General features: G+C 40.9%; 1 protein-coding gene across 2 annotated transcripts; it reads left to right on the top strand.

Moving 5' to 3' along the window:
* Nucleotides 1-4,504: 4,504 nt before the first annotated feature.
* LOC130704268 (serine/threonine-protein kinase pim-3-like) lies at nucleotides 4,505-7,958 on the top strand. Of its 2 annotated transcripts, none has more exons than XM_059496135.1 (5): nucleotides 4,505-4,637; nucleotides 5,901-6,112; nucleotides 6,326-6,589; nucleotides 6,694-6,793; nucleotides 7,385-7,958. In XM_059496135.1, exons 2-5 carry the CDS (start codon nucleotides 5,906-5,908, stop codon nucleotides 7,954-7,956), a joined length of 1,143 nt encoding a protein of 380 aa, XP_059352118.1. In that variant the 5' UTR covers nucleotides 4,505-4,637; nucleotides 5,901-5,905; the 3' UTR covers nucleotides 7,957-7,958. The 2 variants fall into 2 exon arrangements, with proteins under 2 accessions (XP_059352118.1, XP_057381733.1); XM_057525750.2 differs by lacking the exon at nucleotides 4,505-4,637 and adding an exon at nucleotides 5,288-5,629.
* Nucleotides 7,959-15,858: the final 7,900 nt, after the last annotated feature.

Raw genomic sequence — 15,858 nt, 5'->3', positions numbered from 1 at the left:
CGTTTAAATACAAAAGTAAAGAAAACCCGCGAATCAAAAAGAGAGAAATTGCCGCCCAATGAAGGGACCACCCTTGAAGCCCTAAAAAAGAAAATCGGTCCCTCAAATTGCCCTTATATCGATAAAAAATTTCGTTTGGACGATGCGAACCGGTTAAGAAATTCGGCTTTTATTTCGTGTCTGAATAAAGACATCGGAATTCGTTTTGTGCCGTCTGATCCAATTGAGGAAAAAAAAGGGAAATAAAATATTACAGAAAACGAGGATGAATTGTGTTTAAGGAAAAAAAAAATCGGAACGCGTGTGTACACATCGACTTTGGTTCGACCTCACGCGAGTCCATACACACACACCGTTCAGTTGTTTCCTTATCCCGAGAATATTTCACATCTGTGGGCAATGTGGCGCCAGTCGCCTCCTATTGCACCAGCTAATATACATATGTTTTTAAAAAAAGAATTTTTTTTTTTCGATTAAAAAATAAAGACGCGCTTATGTTCAAACGTGATCGTCGATAAATGACCTTTTCACGGGGAAAATAAAAAAATAATGTGGCTTCTTAAAGGGCATTACCGACTCTGCAATCGAATTTAAATGTCAACGAAACCACATGATGACTCCCTATAATCTCACGAAATCACGTTTGACTTGCGTCATCATCTGATTGGCCATACTGTTTTCAAAATATTACAAAACACGTGTGTGTCGTTCACGAGCAACTGTTCGAGTCGACACTCCTTTGTAAATGTGCAACCTCTACCTGTAATTGAAAAAGCCGGAGGCATTCAAAAAGCCATTTTATCACATATGAATACATTTGAAGTAATCAATGATATCAGACGGCACGCCGACATTTATATAGGCTTTTAACAGAGTTTAAACATTTACGAAAATATCCAACAATTGTTTTTTTTTTTCAAATATTTGAGGTCGACATTTCTCGCCAAGAGCATACAAGCCTATAATTTATTGTAATAGACCATCAGTCTATACGGGGATTATCGCATTTAGCTTCAATCACAGAAAGTCCTCCCGTTTGACTGACGGTTGAAAAACTTTTGTTAAATGAGTTTCCAAAAATGTTGTGTCTAGACTAACCAATCTAAACGTGACGAACAAGCTTTCTCCCCAAGGCGATTTAATTTTTCTTTTTTTAAAAAATAATAAAATGTTATATATATATATATTTCCCTCATCATTAGCCTTGCTTATAATACGTTGAAGGTCGGACATTGACTGCGTGTTTTTCCCAACGCCCCCGGATAACGCATCGATTTCAAATGTTAAGGTATGATGTAAAAAAAAATGCGAATAAAAAATTGAATCGCTATCTTGAGGTGAAAATGAATTCATTTATCGTGTCCATTTTTTTTTAATATACAAAAACACCGTGGGAAAAATTCCTATCGACTTGTTAGTAAGAGTTTCTTTGTTGAGTTTCTATATCACCTGAGTCGATATACAACATCCGATCATTTCCGAAACGGATACGTGGGACCCCAATTGATTCATGATTATACCCTGTCATACATGTTCAAGTATGACAACTTGTTCTACTTGATGCCCTCCCTAAAGAGTTGGTGAGTCAGAAAAAAAATTAACTTCCAAATCATGTCGGCTATTGGGAATATTGAGAAACGTTTGTGTTAGATATTTAATTGCTTGCGTCGTTCCAAGACTAAATTTAAAGTTGATTATATTAAATAAGGAGGGACCCAAGACGGGGGGAAAGGTGACCTAAGAACGTGATTGAACTGAAGATCGTGAGCCGCACGAGCTAAGATCTTTAAAGATTTCAGGACGACGTTCTGTGACGTATTGACCCAATGACGCTGATGCTACGCAAGATATTTGTTCATCATTTCCAATTTTATGATTACCAAATAAAAAAGGTCATCGTGCTTATAGTTTCTAACTTACATAAGCTCAGCAATGGAACGTCGTTTCTTTGTGTCGCACACTCTAGAGGGAATGAGTCTTATGTGGTAATATTCAAGTCGATTGTGAGACGATCGAGTGAGGTGCATGATCCTTATTCACAAGAGACAGTCTTCCTCTCAAAGCCTTGTACAGTTTGGATTGAACAAGTGATTCAAAGGGTCAATGGATTTATCTCAATTTCAATGACCCTCCAAGTCATCCCTCCCTAGAAATCGTCTGAAACCAATGACCCCCCATTAAGAATTTTAAAGTCTGTTTTCATTAAGGTAAAAAGGCCAATATGTCGGAAAACAAACGTCCTCGCTAATTGTCTATCCACAGCAACACCTTGCTCAACATCTTGAAAACATTTTTTTTTTTTTTACGTTTTTACTAGAAGGCAGTGAACTTTGTTGTCGGAGGTAAAAGGCAAGTATTACTCCAACGGATTTTGCTTTTCTTCTTAGTCCTCGAGAGATTCCCTGAATTTTCAAAAATTTGTCCTCCCTTTTTTTTTTAATGAGGAAGGTAGGTCAAATGGACCAATGAACTTTGGATAAGAGGTCGTTGGGCTTCCAAAAGCCCCTTTTTAACGTTGAATGATCGATATCATGTAGCCACAACGTGATCGACGTTTTCTCGTAATTTTTACACAATTGACCGAGTGAAATTGAAATTTTCTCCTCCAGAGAACAATCGACAGCTTAAAAAGGTTACGATACGCACCTGCTGGAAAAAAAATGTAATAATTCTCGCGTGCAGAGAAAAACAGTTGTGTCATGCAATGACGTCCATAACAACGATTCATTTAACGCTGTGGCGTGAGTTGTCTAGTGCGGAGCATTGACGTCATAGGACACGAACGTATTGTCAATTTTTACAGGCACACACACAGTGACCGTACTACACACGGATGTATCTGCTACAACACCTGTTTGATAAACGGCACAACCGGAACGAGGATTGTTGCTAACTCGTACTCTTTCTTTCTTCTCAGATATATGATTTTTAATATTACGTTAAGGAAAATTTAAAAAATGTAATCGTGTATAAAAATATACCTTTGGTCGCCTAGAAGAGAAATTCCAGTTGGATCTCGATTGCGCCCGTGATCTTTTGTTTTGTCAGATAAAACAAAACAAACTCCAGTCATCTATTTTCTCATGTGAGTGCTCGTTATTTTTGTAGGCGTCCGGTTTTTTTTTTCTTCGGCACTCTGATTTTTCCTGGAAAAGAAACCTGGCCATTAGAAGCTTCTCCTACATTTTTATTGATATCTTAAACTAGTTTCATCTCTTCGTCTTGTAAGAAGTACTCTTACGAAACGTTCTTTGTGTTGTGACGTAAGGCACAACAGGCTATGCGTAAGCCTTGTATAACATGGAATTTTGTTTTAAAATTTCTTACATGGTTACAACGGTCTTCCGGCCGTTGAATTCGGGTTCGTGTTCAATTGGCCCTCTGACGCAATCCATCAAGGTCTCCAGGTAAAATTTTTTTGTTTCCTTGAAGTGATATGGAACTTGTGGAACCGGTCAAATTCTCGGAAACTGATAGGAATGCACTGCGTAAAAAGGATTTTATATAACGTCGAACTCTCATGACCTCTTCACGTAGAACATTGAAACTTTCATAATTCGTTTTTGGGTCTTGGGGGAAATTAAATAATTTCGAATTATACAACACAAAAATTAGGTAATTTTCAAATTTTAATTTTCATTCCCTAGATGCTCACCGTATCACATAATGGAAATTATACAACGGCTTAACCGTTACGCAACAGACAGTTGCTGATTAGTGTTTAGCACCACTGTAAAAATGGCGGGCAAATGTGCAATACCAGATAAAGGGAGAAAAAAAATTCCTGCAAAACAAAAAATGTTGATAGATAAAATAGACTTTGGAATTCTAATGTGATCAAAAGTAGTTAGCTCTTGATATTTCGTAGAAATGAAAACATCGAGGCAGAGTCGTGACTATGATGTATAAATATCCTTGGTGGCAGCCGGTTACCGGTTTAGCCCCCTCTATCCCTTAGCAATGTGTCGTCGTTGCTAGGCAAGTTTTCCCGTAGAGCCAAAGTGTCAAAGGCACTTTCACAGTTTTCTACGTCAACAATCTTACCGTTGGCATCTATTCTCGCTCGAATAAAAATGCATTCGAAAAAGGGTGGCAAAAAAAAAACGTACCCTCTGAACTCTTTTTTTCACGTTTTTTATGGAAGGGATCTTCACGAACGAGGATAATGGTTGCAGCTGTGTTGGAAATGTTGGACGAGTCACAATAGAAAATGTTAGACCTAGTGTGCAACAAATGAATGTGAACTATGCAAAAATGTGAGAATGAAATATGGCGTTTGCCACGTGACGACTGAATGACAAAACTAGGCGTCAATAAACTTGTCGATGAGGCGGCGGAAACGCAGGGTTGTTTTTCGCCCCCCTTTTCACCCCCCTCTCCCTCATTTTCAATTCTCAACCCCCCGTTTCAAAGATGGCCGCAGGACCACGTGGTCGATACCCACAGGGCTTTTTTCGAATGAATCAGCAAGGAACTGCTCGCGATCTTTAGTGATAGTGTCGATTCCGGCGTGAGTGCATCTCAATTTCCAATAGAATTTCGTCCAAATTTTTCCTCTTGTTTTAAGTTAAAATTTTTTACAATTTGCCAATCCAAGAAGAAGATTTGTAGCTCAGATAATTTCGTCTCTCATCAAGGTATTTAAAAAAGCTGATTATTTGTCTTAAGGTTATTTAGATTGCAATGTATGATATGTTGTTTTTGCTGGGAGTTTTTTTGAAAAGGAGGTGAAATTCCTTCGTTTCCCTGAAAATGAGACAAGAGATTTTTTTCCCTCTTATTTTTCCCTCCAAAAATGAATGGCTGCCAACGCGTTTTCCCGACCTTCTTGGAGGATTTTACACTTCCCCCCACCGTTTCTTTTCTTCTTTTTTGGCGGGTTCTACAGGCCAAGGAACCTTCACCGGATGGTGGAGGGAGGGGTGTGTTTTGGTATTCCCAAGAGAGCTGCCTTGCAAGGTAGTGTTTGTGTGTGTGTGTGTGTGTGAGTAGAAGAAGTGGAGAGTACAGACATTCCACCCGCTACCCCACCGCACAGTGGGCGTTAGTCTAGACGGAGTTGGGATTTGGTGCGCTTGCTCCGCTGACGCTACGTAGATCCGAACTGTTTCGTAGTTAATTTACCCGATTAATTATCCAGGGTGGGATGGTTTGAATCAAACCCTTGTGGGGCTTCTAGGATTTGTTCTTTGCCCTAAGGTCATGTCAACTTTGGAGTATGGGGGGCTATGTTCGATGGATGGCGGAGGGTTACATCGAGGCCGCGTCCATAAACAGGAGCGCCCACGTTGTGCAGCATTCAGTTCCGTTGGAGCTTCTAGCGAGTTCACAGTAGTGCTCTGTTTACTAATTACAGCAGCAACCTCCTTCCCGTGGCTCTTCTTTGCCCTTAAAGTGCCCCCGCGTTAGGAGAGTTAACTGTGTAGTATTTGTTTGGTGAATCCCAACAATCATTTCGAAGAAGAAACAAAACAAAAGACAAGTCTCAAAACATTTACAACCGAATCGTCAATTCGGTTTATCCTATTTAACGTCCCTTCAGAAAACGAAATAGAAATCATCATGTTTACCCGAAAATTGTGTAGTGTTCTGACGCCAGGCAAACGCACGGATAAAGACGACGCATACGGTAAGTCGATTTATTCCTAAGAAAAACGTATGCGTGACACGGGCCCCCATCAAGGAAAAATAAATTATCTTGGTTTTTTTCCCTTTCCCTCTGATCGGGGGGCTTGTCTTGGGCGCGCGCATTCCAATGCAGTGTACAACGGTCTTTGGCGCGCGCGCGCGCCCGCCCCAGCGTCTTGGAGTTTTCTAAGACACTGCGCGCGCCATCTCTTGACCTAAATTCGAAACCTTGACTGACTGACTCAAAAATGTTCTTTTTCTATTCTATGTAGTTGCCATGTCAAACGGAAATCGCCCGAGTATGTCGTCGGTGACTTCTCAGCCACTTCTGAGCGACCGAGAGACCTTCGCTCGTAGCTACCGAGTTGGTCACGTCCTGGGCAAAGGCGGATTCGGCACCGTCTACGCGGGAACTCGCGTCCGCGACGGCCTCCCCGTGGCCATTAAGCACGTCCCGAAAAGTTCCGTCACCGCTTGGGGCCAAGTAAGTTGTCGTTTGACTTTTCCTCTCGTTGCGTGATTTATTAAAACGCTCGTTGTAGCGGGGGGTTTCGCTTAACCTCCGGGTTAAACGATACTCTACGGGTGGTAGAAGCAAGCACGCTCTCTATGGGGCTATGTTCGTATAAGAAGATGTAACAATCTATGTATGTAAAATGTAATAATTTTATTTATTTATTTATTTTTTTGCTAACAGGTGAACGATACAAGAGTACCCCTGGAATACTGTCTGCTTCGTCAGGTGTCGCACTGCAACGGCGTCGTCAAGTTGCTCGACGCTTGCGACATGGGCGACGTATTTGTCGTCGTTATGGAGCGGATGGAATCGTGCAAGGATCTCTTTGACTTTATCACGGAACGAGGCGCTCTACCCGAATCTATGGCCAAGAACTTTTTCCGCCAGGTGGTCGAAGCCGTCATCCAGTGCCATCGAGCCGGAGTCGTTCACCGTGACATTAAGGTAAATATATTCATTTCTTTTTGATAGAAACTGCATTTTTTGCGCTTAGCAGGTTTTCTTGAAAAATTAGGAATTTTACTAACATTTTTGTATTTTTTTTATAGGACGAAAACATTTTGGTGGATTTGAAAACCCTGACCCTGAAGCTGATCGACTTTGGCTCTGGCGCGTACGTCAAAGACACCTACTTCACCGATTTCGATGGTGAGTTTCGACAACTTTTATGTCTTTATTTTTCCTCAAGTTAAGGTCCTTTTCGAAAAAAAAAAGATATCTGAGGTCCCGTGTTGGCAACAAGTCCACCGTAGAGCTTCCTCTTCTTGGGTTTCCGCCCCCTCCCCGTTTTGCTTATTGTGGAGGTTAGCTATTTTAACAGACCCGTCACACGCGCGCACATTCCCAGACCGATGACGCAGCTCTGACCAGTAGGGGATGGGGAGGGAGTTAGCTCTCAGAGTTATATACCGTTGGCTTTCCTTCTTTTCGTTCGCCTATTTATACACACGGAACAGTTGGCGCGTCACGTGATGGCCAAACTTCTGTGTGCAGCATGTATTTTCCTTTTTTCGAAGAAACTCGTCAATCTTCTACCAAAATTTGAGAAAGAAAATAAAAAGAGCAGGAGGCGTGGTTTGAGATAGCAACAAACGAACGCACTCGTTGACCCGTACTTGAGCCTTCTAAAACAGGAACTCAGCCATCCCTTTTTTTTCTCTTATCACGAGCCCTTAGCAACAACGTTCACTTCTCGCATCAATGAAACAAAACATTTAAATGTTTTCTTTTATTTCTCAGGAACGAGAGTCTATTCACCACCCGAATGGATCAACCACCGGAGATACATGGGCATGCCCGCCACCGTCTGGTCCATGGGCATCTTGCTCTACGACATGGTCTGTGGTGACATTCCTTTCGAGGAGAACGAGCAAATCGTCAGTGCCGTCCTCAACTTCCCAACTACCAGCTCGGGCCACCAACTCGTATCTCGGCAATGCCAGGATCTGATCCGAAACCTCCTCGAGTACTCCCCAGCCGATCGGCCGAGTCTTGAGCAAATCCTCACTCATCCGTGGTTCTATCCCGATGTGGAAGTGACCAAAGTCGACGACGCTTCACCAATAGATTGTCTTTCCGCAATGGATGCATCCTCGCCATCTGTTTTGCCTTCATCCAGCGCAGGATCCATCCCCGTCCCTTCCCCTCGTCGCGCCTCCTTCACGTTGGGAGGATCTTTGCCTTACTCGCTGACACCATCTGCATCGACAGCTTCTTCTTCGCGCAACAGCATGACAGAGGAAGTCGACCTGCTAGATTGCGAGTACGCCATGGAAGCAGTCATCTATCACGAGGAGCAATGGGCTCACTAACAGTCAGAACTCTGCTGTTGTTGACCCCTTAGCTTTAAATAACTTTCACATCCATCACCGTAGTCAGCGGTGTCTATGGACCAAAGATCTTTTTCCGTCTCTCCTGCAAGTCTTTATTTAAGAAAAAAGTGAAAATCGTGTAAAAAGGAAACAAAAAAACTGATGTTGTTTGCTGTCGTCTCATACTAAATGACGCAAGTCTTTCCTTCTTTTCCGGCACATCCTATAACGACCATGTCGGGAAAAATGGAGAGAGACACTAAGCAAATAACAATCGTGCGCTCAGGGTAATAAATGGAATCGTTGGAGAAGAGCAGTATGTGTGTGTAAACGGCACAGGGAGACGTCAAAAAGAAGAGTTCCTATGCAATCTTTAAAGAAGAAAAATCAGTCCTGGCGTGTGTATTATGTATAAAAAAGATATCATGTATGCCAACGTGCCTTACTCCTGAAACTGACGTGCCGAGTGTGTGATCCTCGCGATTCTCCTGTCATTCGACTATGAATTTATTGTACAGATATTCTGTTTGTAAATATGACGCGCCGTGTCAAAAGTGTGAAAATTCGCCTATTTTTCTAGCCAGAAATTGGAAATTTTTGTTTGTTTTTTGTGTCATTTCCCCAAACCGTTTTGTGTGTGTTCGAAATCAAGTGTTTTTTCGGTTTTGCTTGTGTGTTATGTGCCTCATGATAATATAACTGATGAAATACTGATTGCCTTTGACGTCATGATTGGGAAATTCCGCTTTATACTTGAGGCCGCGCCGCAACGTCGCCGTACTGCGCAGTAGCCTCGCTTTCTAACGGCAAGTGCTGCACGATTGAGGCCGTCTCCGTGCGCTCCCGCTAGAGAAAATGCGACTGGCTCCGTCACGCCGCCAGAAAGAAGTAGATCAGACGCCGAGTCGTATTTGAAAAAAAGGGTGGGATCGTGAAGAGACACACCCCTCGATCTCTTACACTTGGAATTGAAATCGGGGAGGGAAAAAAATCATCCGGTTTGTGTGTGGTCGATTCGGCGACAACAGCCGTTGATAATTGTCCGTGCGTATATACACTACCTTAAAACACATAATAGCTATTTTTAGAACTAACAATATAACGAAGACCGTCAAGTCAGGTGTGAAACAATGAAAGCATTAAAAGGAGGCAGCTATTACACGTGAACGAAATGGAGGGCGAGCTGGTTCCGCCATTGCGACTGATTTTTACCTTGGCCTCCACAGCCGTCTGCCGCTGCCAAGTCCCGCTTTCCCTACCGACACGATTGAATATTAACACCCCCCAAAAAAAAAAATTTTTTCCAGACATAGTGGCGATTCGTTTCTAATCCGTGAAATTTTCTCAAGACAAAGATAATTGTTTTTAATTTTAGAAAGTTCAAGTTCCTTCTTCGTTACCGTCATCGCTAGCTCATAATTATGAACGAAACCTTCACCATTTTTCCGGTTTACGAGACAACTAAAACGTTTTAAATACACATTTTGTGGATTGTTTCCTATCTGCTGTCTTTTGTCCTATTTAAACTCTACGTTTAGGAAACACGCGACGACACCGTGATGTTTATTCTACAGAATTTGATTACGTAAATGCTTTTGTTTTCTTTTCGTTGGAGTTTGATCAAGTCGAAAACGAAACGTTGACGATTTAAGCTGTTGTTTGTCAATGCACCAGATTACGGATGATCCTTCAGGACACGGTGCATCTTCTTGACGTCATTCAACAGGAGGTTCAGTTGGGTCCTTGTATTATTGTTGACATCCCAAACAAAACAAAAACGTAAAGGACAAAAAAAAAAGCTTTATTTACATAGCAGATTATACACTGAAGGTATGTATTAAAATATCAAAGTCAGCATTCTCTTAGATTGTGGTCTTAACAAGGCTACTTTTGAACGAACCCCACCCATATCAAATGTATTACTTTTGGATGTCTTTACCATATTAAGAAAACTAATACAAGTTTGGCAGCAAGCAAGAATTGACAGATGCCAATTGTTTTAAAGACAAACCCGGGAATACCCCGCTCCAGGTACGGCAAATGTACTCGGGTACGTGCCAAAACTTGCAATCAAGACCTATGTCATTCCACGTCATGTTTTTAATGAGCACACCTCAACTTGTTTTTAGTACTAAGAATTATCAGCTTTTCTCGTATTTGCTAGATCGAAGCCGATCCGAATTTTTTTCATTGCCTTTTTAATTTTTTTCAAACGAGTTTGTTGTTCAATTTCTCGAGCATTATCAGCACCAAGGAAAAAAGAAGGTAGAAACTGTGCAGGGGATTTCCATCGTTTCGTTTCATAAATAAAAACAAAACTACATGAGGAATTTTAGTTGTTGATCCAGTTTTAATGCTGCTGGTTACGTACGTAACATAACAACATGCGATTCGCTAATTTGTCGGGCTTAAAAAAAAATAAGTCCGACAAAAATAAGCCCGACTTTTTTTTCAAATTTTTTAAAACATAATATTTAGTTATTAAAATGTATCTTAGATTTCTAAATTGAACGAGGATCACGAAAATCAGGTTCTTTTTAAAGTGAGACTTGTAGTTTTTGCGGTAGAACCTTAGAAATGAAAAACGCTATGTTCATTGAGGCCATCATTTTTGCCATAATTTTATAACCGACCAGATTTCGCCAAATCTGACTTAATATTCGAAATCCTCGCTCAATTTCGATCAAAAAGGCTCAATTTCATTCAGTTCTGAGACATGTCCCAAATTCTCAAAAATTGAAAAAGTGAGAAGGCTATAGCCTTCTTACTTTTGTCAAAATCGGCCAAAAACGACATCTCTTGAAATTCGATGAAAATCACACAGTATAATGAAAATTGAACGCTGATTTCGATTTAGCTTTTGGTTTTCTCCTTAAAGCAGCCATTTTGAAAAGAAAAGAAAAGGAAGTTCTGTTAGCACCCTTTATTTTCTGCGCTGTAGCGTACTGGCGCGCTGGCATTGTGAAATATTCGCTGTATTAAAAAATCCGTTGTCTTAATGAAAAAAATAACAATTTTCCCGACATCAGCATTCAATTTTGAGTATATTCTGTGATGGTCAACCAATTCCAATGAGTTTCAGTTTTTGCAGGTAAAATTATTAAGCCCGACTAAATAAGACTGATTTTTTTTTGTTTTGTTTTTTACGTTTAATTAAAAAACCATAAGGCCAATCGAAAAATAAATTGAATTTTCGTGATTCATATTCAATTATGAATCGAAATCATGTATTTTAAACTAAATTTGAAATTTACCCAAAAATGAAAAAGTGCAAAGGCTATAGCCTTCCCACTTTTGCGATTTTTGGTCAAATCCGGACATTGGCTAAAAACACTTGATTCCCACCCGAAATTAAACGAGGATCACGAAAATCGGCATTGTTTTAATGTGAGACTTTTAGTTTTTTAGGTATGACCTTAGAAATGGAAAACGTCGTATTCATTGGGGGCATTATTTGTTTCATAACTTGACAACCGATTCGATTTCGCCAAATCTGACTGAATATTCAAAATCCTCGTTCAGTTTCGACCAAAATAGCTCAGTTTCATTCAGTTCTGAGACATGTCCCAAATTCTCAAAAATTGAAAAAGTGGGAAGGCTATAGCCTTCTCACTTTTGCGATTTTTGGTCAAATCCGGACATAGTCTAAAAACACTTGATTCTTACTCAAAATTGAACGAGAATCACGAAAATCGGCATTGTTTTAATGGGAGACTTGTAGTTTTTGATTTATTTGAATTCAAAGGGGTTGATGTGCAACCACTTTGACTGCGTTTAATTCGAAAATTACACAATCAACGGTAAAGCAAATATTTTATTGGAAACCACCATTCAGCTTGGGTTCTAACATGTTGCTTTTTTACCAGTTCCAAATCAATATTTTTTAGTCAAATTTTGTTAGTAAAAAGTCGGGCTTAAATTTCGTTGTATTTTCTTAGGAGCGAGGGTGTCTAAAGTTCCCTTTCAAGTGTGTTGTTTTAATTACTGGAACATAGATTGTCACTAGATGATGGTGCAGAATGTCTATAAATTTATCCAAATAAATTTCACACGATACAACCTGAATTCTCTATTTAAAAAAAAAAATGGGTCAAACAGCGTGCCATAGTAACAGGGCAATTCTATTCTTACTTCTTATACGTCCAATAAAAACGTTCAAGTTCATCTAAAAACAAATAAAGCGAAGGTTAATTGATGGCTTCGTTTATATTCCGCAATTTTGCAAGTCAAATTCGTGTAGACGCATGGTGAGGAAATCAATTTGAATGTTCACTTTTATCGATCTGATTTCGACCGCCATAGGGAGTGGCTCCAGGTACCGTTACGGATCAATTAAAAACGAGACAAATGTTTAGGACGAGAGAGAGAGAAAAGAGAAACAAAATTCACGCTCTGCGTGAAAGGAGCCCAAGGTACCAAACCCACACACGGCCACACCTGACCTAGACATTTTCTTTTTATGATACACGCGCACAACAACAGCCGGATTCCGGCGCAGTGAGAAACCTTTCTATCTTCTGTCTGGAAAAAGTGTGTTACCTCCACTTGGAAAAGGGAACAACAACAAAGAAATGAAGCAGCTTTTTTTTTCACGGTGAGACCACACCAACTTCATTGTCAACTTGCGAAAGCTCATCGCAACCATGGTGATATAGAAAGCACAGTTATGTCACAGCTTCGGGTTTTTTTCTTGGTGTATAGAGAGAGACCATTTTTAGTTTTTTTGCGTTTAGACAGGTAGAAAACGGGTTTATTTTTCTCTATTCTTTCGTTCATTACCAGCTTTAGAATAAATAAACAAAATGTCTGTATTTCATTTCTTTGATCGTTTTTTCTTTTGCTTTTATATTAAGAAATTTTCATTTTTATTTTCATTTCAGTCCAGACGCTCGTCAAAAATATGGCGGACAAGAAGCTTAAAAAAAGAAATGAGAACGTCTGTACGCACCGAATTTTGGTTTTTTTTGAGACTCTATATTCCCTGTGAGAGATAAAGGGAGCCGGATTGCATTGGATAAGGTTGAAATAGCTGAGCCTCACTTTCCTTCAAAGGCCGTCTGGCGCCCGGCGTTGCGACGTCACAAGGTGGTCCGTTGCGTTTGGCTGGTTCTGTTTTGGGTTTTTCCCACCCGGAGCGGCGGGAGCCGCCGCCGTCGACAGGTCGCTGCTTTCCCAAGATGCAAAAAGAAGAAGAAGAAAAAAGATGCGCAGTTTTTTTTTCCTCTCTTTTCAAATGCTCCGTGCCATTCCTTCCTGAGGCACTAGAGCGTTGAATGTCCAAATTTCTCCGGTATTTTTTTCTTCTATATTAAGCTGCTAACTGTTTTGATGGTGCAATGCCACCGGGCAGCTAGCCAGCTTATCACAACATTATAATTCAACCGTACCCACTCGTCGTTTTGTTTGTTCTCTAGTCACTTGTATTCCCCCCTCTCTCTGCCCTTGTAAATATCTTGGCTTTATTACGGAATAGTTTTCGATAGATTACGTGCATATAGACAGATGAACAATTCCAAATACCTTCTGAAAAATGTTCGACAACAATACAAAAATCGAGCGATGAGTGAGAATAACAAAAAAGGAGATGATTTTTTTTTCTTCCTTCTTGCTAGTCAGACGGGCAGGTGGTCAGAACAGGTGATGAGTCTTTTTTTTTTCTAGAACGAGGTTGTCACTGAGGCTACTCCAATCGGTTTTCCAGGTAAAAACAGCAAAATAGAGTCGAACCTGTGCGAGTGTTTGCGTATTGTAATGATGGTTTTTTTGAACCCTCTTCTTTCTCGGCGGAGGTCTTGTCAACCGACCATCTGCCAGACACAGGTGGGCATGCCAAGTAATGACGGCCTCGTTTACGGCACGTTACGCAAAAAAACATTTCGATACCTGGACAATGCTCGCTTAGATTATTTCCTATCTCGTCCTCCCAGTTACCAAGAACTGTTTTTGTTGTTACGTGTTTCTCAATGCCTTCCCAGGAACATTGGCAATACATGCGCAACCACTGCCCAAAACCCAAGGTCCAGCATCTCCCCCCACTGACTACCGCTACTACCACCCCCTCAAATTCAGCAAAAAAAAATTACACAAAAAACATTCCCCCACCAACCTTCTTTTTCCTTGACGACTGTGCGCACCGATAGGTGCGGACGTTGGACCGGGATTAGGTGCCGATAACCTCCCAAGGTCTCACTGCTACCCGCCGCTATTATACATATACGCCGTAATGTAGAAGCCACGACGGCACAGCATGGACCCAAAACGGCCGTGATAGAAAAACAGAAAATTATAAACAAAACATAAATAATAAAAAGGACAGACAGAACTCACGTTGTGGTGTGTGTGGCTTGACATTCGTCTGATGCATATACGCCCATCAACGTCGGAGAAGATTGCATCAACCATGGCAAGGTCAATACCTGGACGCGAATCATTAAATAAGTGCGTGAACAGATTAAGAATACCCCGTAGTTGGATTTCGTTTTGACCCTTGATTGCTCTCATATTCTTGTCTGTCATTTTGTTCAAATCGTTCTTGTTCGGTCTTGTCATCGTATCAATTTTTACGATCTTAAATAAACCTGTCAGTTGAAAATTCAAATAAACTAGATTGAGGAAAAAGAGAAAAAAAAAGCTTTGAAATCAAAGTTGTATCCCTTTCTTCTTCTCCCCCTTGTAAAATCTTTTGTAAACGCACTACTACAAAGGGTAACAAAAATAGGAGAGGGGATAGAAAAACAAAACCGACATTCCACCTGCTCTTCCAGACGGCAGCTGTTTCTTTTTTTTTCTTCTTTCGTATTTCCCCAATGAGGTAAAGAGGCCGGTAGGTGTCGATGGTCACGGCCGAACCAATTCAACCGTCCTTTTTTTTTCTATTTTCAGGTAGGTGTTGGTGTCTTCCTGATATGTATATATATACCTACAGGGTTTTTTCTTTTATTTAGTTCACCTTGTTCCTACACTTCTCTGCTCCTATATATAAACTATGGCCAACATGGTCAATGACGCGAGCGGCTCGGCATAAACCCAAGTCAACCGTATAACACGAGGCTCGAAAAAAAGAAGAGAAATAAATCTGGAAAACTATTGAGAAAAAAAATAGCGAACCATTTCATCTGTCCAGTCTAAAGAAAAATTGAATTCCTTCTCTTTTCTCTCCTTGAGAATGAATTTCTAGTGTTCAATGAGCGGTAACGCATCCCCCTTCTCTTTTTCATGTTCACGGTCGGGTTACACCATTTAAGAAAGGCCAATTGGTGGGGAAGCTTCGTCACAAATGTTGCCTCCTTTTTTTTTTCCTCCTTCGCCATTCCTTTTTGGATGGTTTTACTCGTATTCTACAACGAAACCTGACATGGAATATTTTCAAGACTGGGCGAAATGACATGAGTCCAATGTCCGCTAGCGCGCGCTCAAGAACAAGATTCGAATGCAATTCGCTTCTATTGCGTTTCGTGGGTTTCCATCCATCCACGCAAGTCCACCACGTACGCAAAAGCATATTTGAAAAAAAGAATAAGACGCCCTCGGTCTTGGCCGTCGCCTGGTGCAAGCGCGCGCGCGGCCGATGTACTCGCGGCCTTGGAGTTGACCTTCTTGCATCAAGGCTGCTTCACCAGTGTGAACCACAACTGAAGAACAGCATCTTCAACTGGAGACGGAGGAATGCTGTCCAGTTTCAAGTCCCCAAGACTTCATTTGTTTTTGAATTTCCAGTTTCTTGAACGACCGAATGTCAAAAAGTACAACGAGATCGGGTGCGTGTCCAATGGGAAGTGAAATAAACCATAAATGGTATACAAGATGGCAGCATGACGACAAGAAATATTTTGAAAATGAGGTCAGCGCAAAGTAAAAGGAAACCTTTTTTTTTCCATTCTTTACAAAGGAACGAGGAAAACC

Source organism: Daphnia carinata, chromosome 7 (genome assembly GCF_022539665.2).
Source record: "Daphnia carinata strain CSIRO-1 chromosome 7, CSIRO_AGI_Dcar_HiC_V3, whole genome shotgun sequence".
Taxonomy (NCBI): Eukaryota; Metazoa; Arthropoda; class Branchiopoda; order Diplostraca; family Daphniidae; genus Daphnia; species Daphnia carinata.
This window is presented reverse-complemented; position numbering and strand designations above follow the sequence as displayed.

What these genes read in the sequence shown, in the direction of transcription:
- LOC130704268 (XM_057525750.2), top strand. Translation starts at nt 5,563, where the DNA reads ATGTTTACCCGAAAATTGTGTAGTGTTCTGACGCCAGGCAAACGCACG. An exon ending in GGATAAAGACGACGCATACG is followed by an intron (nt 5,630 to 5,900) that starts GTAAGTCGATTT and finishes TATTCTATGTAG; the next exon opens with TTGCCATGTCAAACGGAAAT. An exon ending in CTACTTCACCGATTTCGATG is followed by an intron (nt 6,794 to 7,384) that starts GTGAGTTTCGAC and finishes TTTATTTCTCAG; the next exon opens with GAACGAGAGTCTATTCACCA.